The sequence below is a fragment of the Hoplias malabaricus genome, chromosome 7, assembly GCF_029633855.1.
Source record: "Hoplias malabaricus isolate fHopMal1 chromosome 7, fHopMal1.hap1, whole genome shotgun sequence".
NCBI lineage: Eukaryota > Metazoa > Chordata > Actinopteri > Characiformes > Erythrinidae > Hoplias > Hoplias malabaricus.
This window is the reverse complement of record NC_089806.1, coordinates 4,657,361-4,669,860: the sequence shown is the minus strand read 5'-3', so window position 1 is coordinate 4,669,860 and position 12,500 is coordinate 4,657,361. Positions and strand designations below refer to the sequence as shown.

General features: G+C 44.5%; 1 protein-coding gene across 1 annotated transcript in view; it reads right to left on the bottom strand.

Annotated features, from left to right (window-relative positions):
- gtf2a1 (general transcription factor IIA, 1) overlaps positions 1-6,916 on the bottom strand; it is a 17,016-nt gene extending 10,100 nt beyond the window's left edge. Inside the window, exons 1-4 of the mRNA XM_066677254.1 lie at positions 6,691-6,916; positions 3,082-3,183; positions 2,690-2,849; positions 1,699-1,763 (exon numbers count right to left, since the gene is read on the bottom strand). Of these exons, the coding sequence (XP_066533351.1) occupies positions 1,699-1,763; positions 2,690-2,849; positions 3,082-3,183; positions 6,691-6,720 (357 nt within the window). The 5' untranslated portion in view covers positions 6,721-6,916. The remainder of the gene's footprint in view (positions 1-1,698; positions 1,764-2,689; positions 2,850-3,081; positions 3,184-6,690) is intronic.
- Positions 6,917-12,500: the final 5,584 nt, after the last annotated feature.

The following is a 12,500-nucleotide window of genomic DNA, read 5'->3' as shown; positions in this document are numbered from 1 at the left end:
TGTCCAATCTGGAGCCCGTTTGCTGCATCATTTAAGGTTTAAATACGACTCCAGTCAGAACCTCACTGTTGTTGAACAGAGATGCTGCTGTACTATAAACCCTTAGGCTTTATTAAGAGTGAGGATGCAGTATTCAGGTCAGTTGTGACAAGTACAGACATAGCTACATGTATAAAACAGTCTGTCCTGGCCATGCATTCTGATTGGTTAAGACGGGTTCTAACACGTTTGTGCTGCAGCTCCCCTCATTTCCACCAGTAAATAACTTCCAGCTCGTATTTCATACCAATCATATTCCATTTAATTTGAAAGAATCGGACACTAATACGTCATAAAAGAATAATGATCTCACGGTTATAAACACGTTTAATTACTGCTTCGTAATAAATGAGACGGTGAACACTGACTGACACTAAGCAAGGTTTATTCAACACAAAAACAAACACGACATTAAACAGTGCAGTTTTAACCCTGAAAAATATGAGCTCTGTCTCATCATTAATCTGAAAGAGAACATACTTCCTACTGGAGATAACTGCTCACTATCAGAGTCAACGTCTGAACAGCGAAGTCAGGAGGAGAATAAAGAGAACTGACGGAGTGGAGAGACGCAGTCTGTTTAACACTTGTTTGAGCTTCTTTAGCTTCAGCAGCACGTTCAGGACGTGTCTCAAACCACTCCCCATTCCCTACGTAGGGCACTAATGTCACATGGAAAATAACACGATGGGGTTTTACAACCAACACAAAATGTTTAAAATGGAGCCCCGTGGCCATTGGTTGAACATGGACTTATTTGGAGTTATATATAACTTCCTGTTTCTCTCTGTGAACCCAATGTTCTTCCATGCACTACACAGGGTTCATACAGAAATGAGCTAAACCGTCCAACAGGGCCCCGAAAGACTCTCTCTGACAAGTTCACGTGGAGTAGTTTAGTCAGCAGATCAGGGATAGATTAGTGAGCTGAGGCTGACCCAGTCTGTGATATATATGAGAGCAAGAGAGAGAGAGAGACACACACACAGAGAGAGAGAGACAGATCGCTACTGTGATGTAGTGAGAAGCTACTTGAGGAACATGTTGGCGGAGGGATTTGCCTGAAATATTTGAGGCTACATTCACAGCTCTGTTTATTTCTCTTTTTTTTTATGTATTACCTGAACTGTTTTATAAAAGCAACAGAACACGAGGTCTCGTGTGATGGTGAAATAACTGCACTGTGATGTAGCACAAGCCGATAACACACTCCCTCTCAGGTTCTACTACCTTCAACAATTTTTTAAAAAAAGAGCATGTTTTTATGGTTTAAAATCTCCATTAAAAATTCGTACAGGTAAACAAGCCAAACATTTGACTGACTAAACTTTCCGGCAGTTAACAGCTTATTAAGACCACGTTTGTAAATGTACTCTGATTAATGCAGGCCACAGACACATTACTAATGTCCACAACATTCAACTGTGGCCATTAACAACAAACACTGTCACTCAGCACCTAAATACACTCAGCGTCCCCACCTGCTCTGTGCTGCTAATAAAAACAGAGTGGACAGTGAGAGGGTCATCCCCCACCCAGAAACACACACAGAGAGAGACAGAGAGAGAGAGAGAAACAAGAACCCCTAGGTCCAAGCACCACTCCGCTGTAAATACCATCAAGTGTCCACAGTAAGTAGAAAAACAAGAGTGTACTCACCATGCCGGTAGCAGTCATGTGCTGCAAGATTTTCGGGTCCTGGACAATCACCTGCTGCTGTGGAGCTGAAAGGAACAGAGAAACAAACAAAGACAACATGAACTCGAAAAGGTCAGGGGAATGTAAAAGTGCAGCAACAAATTGGCAACACACTTTTAGAGCACTTTGCAGAAGAGAGGACCCCGAAAAACATCATTTAATGGACACAATATTAAAGACCTCCAGTTGAATCAACCCTCCCTCCCCTCCTGAGAAAAACACAGCGCACAGGCTACTACATCCACCTGTGGGCGGCACGGTGGCTTAGTGGTGAGCACGTTCGCCTCCCAGCGCTGGGATCTTGGGTTCAAGTCCCATCTGGGTGGAGTTTCCATGTTCTCCACGTGTCTGCGTGGGTTTCCTCCGGGGGCTCCGGTTTCCTCCCACAGTCCAAAAACATGGAGGATAGGTGAATTGGCTTCTGTCTAACAACTATCCTGGTGTGTGAATGAGTGTCTGTATGTGTGAGCCCAGATATGGATTGGCGCTGTGTCCTGGGTGAAACCCTAGTGCCCGATGCAGTCCTCCAGGTGGACGGTCGTTCCTGGTCGAGAGTACGCCGTGCGCGTTTGGCTGCCGCTTCTCACCAGTGTGTGTGTGGATTGAGTGTTCTGAGCAGTGTGGATTGTAAAGCGTCCTTGGGTGTCTAGAAAGGCGCTATAAAAGTGTAAAGATACATACATACATACACACTGCAAGATCCACACCCAGGCAAAGAAGAAGAGTTTATTTTGAAAAAGAGGAATCCGCTGCCAGTTATTCCCACTCACCCAAGGCTAGTCCTGTATCTCTAAAAACCCAAAACTAAAAGCCAAAATAAGGTCAGAACCATCTGAATCAAGCAGAGTGACGTGGTGCCTGCTGTGTGCACCGAGTAAGAAAGGAACCAATCGATCAGTTAGTGCCGTCACTGGTCCAGACGTACCGTAAAACACCTGTGTGCATTTCTGACCTGACTGTGCTGGAGGCAGGAGAACCTGCTGGGTCTGGTTCTGCTGCTGGTTCTGCTGGACCTGCTGTGGGACCTGCGTCTGCTGAGCCTGAAGAGCTCCCTGCTCCTCGGTGTGGAAACCATCCACCGCCTTCGACTGCATCAGCTTACTCTCCCACAGCTGCATAAACACAAAATCCACACCGTCACTGCATCAGCTCACTGTCAAAACTGAAACAAGACTCTCCTCAGGCGACTCAGTGTTCACACGACAGGGATCGTTCTTTATTGTGGTGTTCCAGGTGGTTGCTAGGGTGTTACAAAGGTGTTGCCAGCTGGTTCCTATGGCCCTCCCTGTGGTTACTTGTTTATTGCTATGTTGTTGCAAGCCAACTGCTGGTATTCAAACTCACCGTTTTGAGCTCCATGAGAACCTGCTCGTCCACACCTTCGTCCAGAAACAGCTCCCGAACTTCGTTAATCACATCCTCCATCACAGATCTGTAGAGTTTAGGCTGGAGGAGAAAAATAAACACAGAATCATTCTGCATCACACTGAAGAAGATCATTCTTAGAAAAGCTACACCACAGTCTTGATTTTAATCAGAAAAGATCAATTCAGTCAAGATATTTTTTTAAAAGGTATTACTCAATCAATAATTCGGTTGAAAGCCAGCACTACCATTATGAAATATGATCGATAAGCTCTGGGTTGAGGCGAGAACAAACCCAGCTACGAAAAGATCCCGGTGCCAGAAAACACTGACGACTCTGGATCAAGGCCACAGTAGAGAGCTGTTGGTTTTGAGAGACTGTCTGTTTTCTGTTCATCGCTTAACCGCACAGTTTCTGTCAAAGAGCATGTTTCCCATGGGGCAGGGTGGAGGAGTGTTCAGAAATGCCTTCTGATTTAGTAAAATGAGACTGAAAGCTGATCTACAGTCAGTCCTAATTTACTAATCAATTTTCTAAACCTCCATTAATTGGAAAATTCAAAAATTAAAATAAATTAAATCTAAAATCCTCCTCTCTCTAAGACAGCTCCAAAATACAGCAATAAATTCATCCTCTCAAAAGAGAAGCTGTGGCTATCCTTGGGTTAGTGTATGAACACGTCAAATAGCGCCTCAGTTGGCGAAGACGATGCACGCGGGAGCAAAAATAACATATTGGACAGCATTTCCATAACGCACAATAAGTACGCGGTTTTTCAGGACCCGCAGGAACCCCAGTTAAACAACAATAAACCACGCTCCGTTCTGATGATGCAGACAGCAGGCAGGTTACCACGGAGACTATGACTTCAAGAAGGGATCGACAAACATAAATGACTCCTTCCGTGTTCGTGTTGTTAAATAATCAAGACGACCGGCTCGGGAAACCATTTCACACGCGCTTCAGAATTTCTGAAGCCTCTGAATCGGAGGAGGAACAGACAGCAGTTCCTCACTGAACACAAACGCACAGCCCTCAGACGAGACAGGAACTGTAATCAGACACGGGGCTCGTTCCCCTGTTTAACAGATCACTCAGATCAAACAGACAACGTCGTTAGGAGTGGACCGGGTCTATTCCGACTGAGGCACAACCACGAACATCTCTCTATTACGTCTGAGCAACTATTCTGATTGGTCCTCAGGGCAAATACAAACGGGGCTCTTTAGGAGGCACAGTAAAGTCAGCTATAAATAAATAAATAAATAAATACAACACATCAATAAAATAAACCGCGATCATACACCTTTATATTTCCCACATCTTGATGAAGAAAACTCAACACACGCATGAAAATAGACAGTGGGATCTGGTTTTCTCTTTAGGAACGCATTCAGCTTTCTCAGTGTCCAGTCCTCCCTCCCTCCCTCCCTCCCTCCCTCCTCTTTCATCCCCCACTCCTCCCTCCTTCCCATGCTCCCTCCCTATTTAAAGCCCTGGTTGTGACGTGGCAGTGGATCCTGAAGTGTCCTGGAGGCTGTATATAAAACCGAGGTGCTCCAGACAAGGCTCAGAGGAGAGAGAGAGAGAGCTCGGACACACTGCGACTCGTTACTAACTGGTCTTTATTCTCCTCTGGTTTTGGATCAACAGAAGCTACATGACATTACTACTTCATAAAGTGTCTGTAACTAGGTAATTCTCCACTGTAGTCCTTCAGGGGGTTGAAAACAAATAGGAAAACACTAAAAACACTGTCCTGAATTACAGCGGAGAATAAATGTGGAGTGCTCTGGTTAATTTTTACTGAACACAGTGATAAGGCTGATACTGAAAGGGCTGCAGCCTTCACACACACTACTCCTTGCTTCACAAGCCATGAGATAAACACCACATCAGCCCCAACACATTCACATACCACACCTCTGTAGCTACTAACACCTGAGGATCTTTACCACTACAACTTCTGCTGTGTTTGATTGATGCTTTGGCAAGTTTAAGTGACACTGACGTGGTGGTGGTGTGTTAGTGTGTGTTGTGCTGGTGTAGAGTGGATCAGACACAGCAGTGCTGCTGGAGTTTTTAAACCCTGTGTCCACTCTCTGTCCACTCTGTGAGACACTCCTCCCTCGTTGGTCCACCTTGTAGATGTAGAGTCAGAGACAGTAGCTCATCTGTCGCTGCACAGTGTGTGTCGCCCGTCCTCTAGTCCTTCATCAGTGACACAGGACGCTGTCGGCTGGATGTTTTCGGTCGGTGGACTGTTCTCGGTCCAGACACTGAGGGGTTTAAAAACTCCAGCAGCACTGCTGTGTCTGATCCACTCTACACCAGCACAACACACACTAACACACCACCACCACGTCAGTGTCACTGCAGCGCTGAGAATGATCCACCACCACATCACACCTGCTCTGTGGGGGTCCTGAGCGCTGAGGAACAGGGGGAAAAAACAGTCTAAAAGTATGCAGAACAACAGATGGACTACAGTCTGTAATTGTAGAGCTACAAAGCGACCCTGTGTGGTCAATGGAGCTGAGAGAATGAACGCTGAGAGGAGAAACGAGGTTGTTTTAATGTTTTGGCTGATCACTTTATAATTAATAAAGATTAAAAGATCAAAGTGTTTAAAAAGGAGGTAAACAAAGAAAAACAGATGTTTAATATTCGTGGAGATGAAGCTAAAACACAGTACGTTAGACCTTTACTGATATTATTAATACCTGTAAATTAATAAAGCGCCTCTTAGCTCTGTGCCCCGCCTACAGAGAGAGCACTTAAAATGGCCGAGCTCCTGCCTCCCCTCTCATTACGGAGAAGGCCGAGACAGGAGCTGGACTCGCACTCGCCGTTCCACCTTAAATCGTATGGTAGCCTTCCGCAGATTATATTAGAGTCCCTGTTGAATTCCCGGATCCACCTTAACTCGTACAACACTCATATGTACGTTGAATGTTTAAGGAAGGCAGGAAAAATAGAGCCAACTTTAGCTACCAATTCCACCATTTCAAGTGGAGTGAATATCTGGCTCTAGTCCCACAAAGTAGTCCGTTTAAGGTGGAAGGATATTTTGGAAAAGTAACGTTGCCCATGATAAAGCAGCGGGCGCCAGTTCCAGCCACGAAACAGCAGCCCGAGTACCACTTAAGGTGGACTGGGACATTCAAATAGACAACGAACTTCAAGTCGTGTCAGAGTTAACTAACACTTCAAAATAGGGAACAACATTAAAAGTTAAGCTCTAGTTTAATTGAGCCAAGCCCCCAACTATTCAATGTGGAAAGTAACGTTTGAATAAGCAGCTGTTTGCGTTGAGACTCGAAAGAGGATCCAACTAACTTTGCAGCGTTCACCCTCTTAAGGTGGAACGGAAAATTCGAATGAAGGAGCCAGTCTCGGCTTCGCAAAGTCGCCAGTTTCAGGCGTAACGTTTAAGGTGGAACAAAAAAAAGCCCCCCAAAAGCCACTAGTTTAAGGTGGAGCTGTGAATGTGAGTAAGACGGAGGCGTGCGGGGGGCTGAGAGCCGCCTCGCCGCTGTGTGTTGACCGTGTCTGGGACTCTCTTCGCCCCGTGTTCTGGTTCTTACCACCGGGTTAGAGTTAGCCGAGCTCGCCATAGCCGCGGGACACGCCGCCGCAGCGCTGAGTGACTGAACGGCTGGTGTAGCGAGTGTGTAGACACTGTGTGAGTGTGTGTTTATATCGGGGTGTGTGTATGTGAAGGTATAAAACGCGTATGTGTGTGTTTTTCTCGCCGCGCGGGTCCCGGGCTGTCCCCCGCCGTCCCTCCGCCGCTGCCGTGCTCCTTTATACACACTCTCACACGCAGCTGCGCATGCGCCACACAACAAACACGGCCAAAGCGTCACGGCATCGCGAGATCACGCAGTCCGGGGCCAGAGAAGGCGGAGCAGCTGTCAATCACGCTCCACCGCAGCCAATCAAATAGGAGATATGGGCAGCAATCACTTTTAGTTCAGCCAATCGCCAAGTGGAGTGACCTGTCCGTCCTTTTCGACATGAGCCAATGAAAAGCGACAGATTTGATGCCAATCGTGATTTTAAAACAAACCAGTTTCAACACCGAGCAGCCAAAAAATTAAAAACACCGCATTGTCTCTACATCAATTGTCTACTTTCTCAGCTCCACTGTCCACACAAGAGCACTCAGTACTTTTACAATTACAGACTGTAGTCCATCTGTTGCTCTGCATACTTTGTTAGCCCCATTTCCCCCTGTTCTTCAGTGCTCAGGGTTTAAAAACTCCAGCAGCACTGCTGTGTCTGATCCACTCTACACCAGCACAACACACACTAACACACCACCACCACGTCAGTGTCACTGCAGTAAAAAAATATGCAGAGAAACAGATGAACTACAGTCTGAAATTGAAGAACTACATAGTACTTTATTGCAATAAATGTTAGTAATACCTGCACGTCACCACACGAGGGCAGTACAAAACGTAGCAGCTGATCTCAGGACTGGTTCTACCAGCACACAATACATCAGCATTTCTCCAGACCTGAGGGGCGTTGATCAGGAGTGTGTTCCTCTTCACTGCAGAAACAGTCTCTATTCTTCAGGGAACAGTGGAACTGTGTTCTCTGGAGTAACAGAACAGAGCTGAACAGGTCCTGGTCACTCACACCTGTGGACAGTGTCACACACTCACCCAGTCACTCTCACACTCACCCAGTCACTCACACACTAACTCACACACTCACACCTGTGGACAGTGTCACACACTCACCCAGTCACTCTCACACTCACCCAGTCACTCACACACTAACTCACACACTCACACCTGTGGACAGTGTCACACACTCACCCAGTCACTCACACACTCACCCAGTCACTCACACACACACACACCTGTGGATAGTTTCTCACACTCACACCTGTGGACAGTTTCACACGCTAAGCCAATCACTCACACACTAACCCATTCACTCACACACTCACACCTGTGGACAGTGTCACACACTCACGCACTCACCCAGTCACTCACACACTCCCCATATATTTTTGTATCTCATTGTTTATTATTGCGACTGGAAGACGATACATTACAGAGACACTGCTGTAGTTCTCAGGAGAACAGACTGAAATAAAAACATGACACAGAACAGACGTTATTTACACATCTCTCAGACGCATTTGAAAATGTTCTTTGGTGAAGATGACCACACAAAACAGAAACAGCTGTAACCTCTGTGGGATCTGACAAAGAGTTTGTACATTTATAAAAACAAGAGAAACCCCACTACAGACAGACACCGCTGAACTCAGAGGAGCTGTCACACCTGCTGCACGAGCCTGGTCTGGTCCGAGGCTGAACGATTCATCGCGTTTATACCGACATCGCACTTTTAATTCCTCCTCACACAAACCAGGGTGGTGCTGACTGGAGCCGTGTGGAGCACTGCGCCCAGAGGGAGGCACAGGAACTCGCTACACATCGGGAATGTGTCTAATTACAGTTCAGAGGGATTAGTACCTTCCTGAGTCAGATCCTAACACTAGTTTCCATTCTGCAGTGAATTACTGATTAATCAGGCTTCTCCTGCATTAATATCCCTCCTCCACTGTAGCACACTGTGTCTGTGCTGAAGCGCTGTGATCATCAGGAGCAGGGATGAGGAGTTCTCCAAAGTAAAACCTGAAAGAATGCAGCACTCGTGCTTTAAATATCACTTTTTTATCGTTATATAAAATGATGAATCACTCAGCCTTGCGTCGCTGAGCTCCTCGTCTGAGTCTCTTACGAATCTTTTAAACAGATTACGTACATCACCACAGTCGGGGGCGAAACCTTGTATCTCCAAAAGGTTAACATTTATATCAAGAGTAAATATAAGAATCATAATTCTGGACATTTTTCAATGGTCCAATCGTTTACGAAAGAAGTGGAGCGTTCAAATAACAGAGTAAAGGAGGTACAAGGTTTCTCAGCGACCGCGACGACGAGACCTCGGGCCAATCTGCGTCCTCTCGCCGTGGTGACAGGTAAGAGACGTGCCGCACAGACAGAACGGCACCGGTTTAAAGGGTGAAGAGAGAGAAAAGACCCTCAGAAGCGGACACGGAAATGATTACGGAACCACGGAGCTGAGGATCAACGAACACACGATTTCACTCAAAAGCTCCAAAACCATCCTGAGCTCCTGAGTTCAAATCCGTAAAAACCTCTTTGTTCCAGAAGATTCTACTGCTCCGACAACGTACAACTTCAATAAAATACAGAAACCAAAATAAAAGTCCCCTACGCTCTACAGTCGTATGAAAATAAGTCATGCTTCATGCTAAATACTCCGTCTATTATTACATCATCATCCAACGAGGAGGAAATACAAATATACTTTTTTATTTACAAGCACCATGCAGTTTAACTGAGACACTTAAATAAAAAAATAATAATAAAATACTCATAATAAAGTTCAGATCTGTGTTTTTTTACAGGATAAAATTGCTTTGAATATGTTGCTTTAGAAAACAATACAAATCAAATAAAAAAATAAATCAAGTAAAAATGTATTGGTTTTGACACCGTAACGACACGTTCAGTACCATTGCTTCATACCATTTACATATAATTATTATTAATATCATTATTATTATTAATGTCAATGTTATTAAGTGTGCTTCAGTAAACAATTTGCACTGGACGTTTACACTGAGCTTTGACAGAAAGGGTTAACATATTGCATCTGATCTTGCATTTTGTGATTGGACAGTTTATAGTTCACAGACATTAATAAAAACGTTACCTGGTTATTCACTAAACACCAGAGCGGAGGATTCTTTTTTAAACTGGTGTTGAATATGTTGAGTTTATGGAAAAAGAGAAAACTATTACGAATGAATGAATGAATGAATTCAGGAGTGCACCTACAGAGCAGCAGCAGTATGTAAGAGGCCTGTGTAAAGAGTTGTGGGTCTACGCTGGGTTTCTCCGTGAGGAAAATGAGCAGGATTTAGACAAACACTGCCATCACCTTCGGTGGTAAACACACACCACTGAGGTACGAGGTCTTTAAGGACACTGCTCTGACATCACGTGACTGGAAACCTCTCTGCACACACACACACACACACACACCAGCCGGCTCAGGCCAGTGTGGTTGGTCAGTGTAAACAGTGTGGGGCTAAGGCGGGGCAGCTAGTTTGGTGACGTCCATTTTGCTGCGGTAAGCTAACAAGCGAGGCTAATTCACAGAAGATAACGAGCGAGAAAAGAAAAACAGTAAAGGCATATCCCCTTTCGTCCACCCTCCTGACTGACGGGCTTGAGACTGTCTTGCGCTTACAGGTCTATAATCAGCTCGGGACGTGTTGTAATAAATGTCCTGTTACACACGGCTACAGTTAGCATTACCTCCATTGGGAATCACTGTAATTCTGTAAAATGCTGCGTTCAGGTGCTCATCAGAAGGCTGTGTATTCCAGGTGGTGGTTAAGTAGTAAATACGACTTCTCTCTGCATTTGGGTCCTTGGCTGAAGACCCGCCCTCTGTACACAACACGTCCCTAACAAGTGATTCATCGTTAAATAACAACTAAACGCTTTTTGAGTAATAACTGAAAATCTGATAATCTTTGACTTTTATCTACAGAAAACGGGAAGAGTAAAGGGTTGTGACATACTTCACATCTGTATCATCTAGAACCCAGAGTTTATTGGTGGTGAATACGAATTTGTTCGTTTCTGACATCACTCAAACGCAGCAGGAAGCCCCGCCCCCTCTGGTCACCACTGTTAAAGCAGCAGTGATGGCTGAGGACTCTGAACAAACCTGAACAAAATTTAACTTGTGTCAAAATCGCCTCAGATTCCTTTAAAATGAATGAGATCTCATTCAATAAACTTCACTAAATGTGAGCAAAGATTTAGGCTCCAGTTTGAGGTGTTGTTATTGGTTTATATTAGTGCTGAAATCACTTACAGTTCACACAGGTGTTAGCATTAGCATGTAGCATTATATTTAAGTTATGAACTCATATGGGTTTTAAGGCTTGAATATGAGACATCTTTCTATCTATAATAATAATAATAATAATAATAATAATAATAATAATGAAGAGAACTGAGAGTGCTATCTGACGCTACTTGAAGCTAATCACCAGTGTTGGCTGAAGGTCCATTTGCTAGTTTGCTAGTTAACTTTTGTTAGCTACAGCTGAAAACTGTTCAAACGGCTGTGCACCCCTGAAAACAGTCAACTTCTGAACAATGAAAATCTGATGATGTCACACGAAGAGCACAAACACTAACTGCTCAGACAGTTTACAGTGTGGGAGTTCTATCACTGTTCTGTGGGTTAGCTGCACTTGTTTTTGTAGGAGTCTTTGGCACTTCCCAGAGAAAGAGCAGCAGGTAGAATATGTTTAGGATGTTTTCACACTCGCTCCAAACCAGAGTTAATTTCACTTCCGTCAAACTCTACTCTGTGGAAAATTCATGAACTGACAAACACTGTTTTAAAGGAGATATTCGTTATGAAACAATCCCTTGTTCCCATTGACCTACCCTCCTCCAAATGTTACATAGTTCATTTACTGCAGTGCTGACTCTGGTGTAGCAACTACAGAGGTTCTAATCTCCCTGTTATAATTGAGTAATATCACCTTTAATTTTAAGGTAATTCTACTACATAATGTCACTTTAAAACACATTTTGGAGTTCTTTCAAGCACTCTGATGTTTTTACTGTAAGGAAGAAATAGTCTGGACCTGGCAACCCAGCAGGAAAATGAAATAACCCCAGCTCAGTAATCAAACTCAGGTTTGTGGAGATGTGAAGACACCCTCAGTCTGGCGTTCCTCTTTACAGTTGGAAGAGTTATTGAACCTCCTGCACTAGGCAGCGTGTGATGTGGAAATAAGGAATAAGAAAAACAATAATTTCTCGGACGTTAATGACTTTGGCTATGGCTTGTATCCCTTTAAAACAAGTGCACATAAAGGAAGCGGTAAAAACTAGTGCTTAAACCAAGTAAAAAAAAAAAAGAAAAAAAAGTTGATTTGACCAATATTGCCACAAATGAATTCACCTGAAATTCCAAAAATACAAGTGGAATCTGTGAGAAAGAAAAAAAGCAGGAGAGCGAGAGCACAGTCGAACACCGACTCTGGGCTCGGTTTCATTCTGTAAGTGATTTTCTAAGTGCAGATAACTGCAGAGAACAAACCTCTACATGCCTTAAAGGGGACATACTATGAATGATCTGGGGCCCACCAACCCACACACAGTGAAACAGGAACCCCAAGTCAGTTTTTCTGTGCTCGGCCTGAGTCTGAAAACACGGGATAAAACGAGCCGCTCTGTTCCTGCTTTGCTTCTGACGTCAAGTGCAGAGACTTTAGAATGGCCCCGCCCCCTCGTCTGAGTCTGTA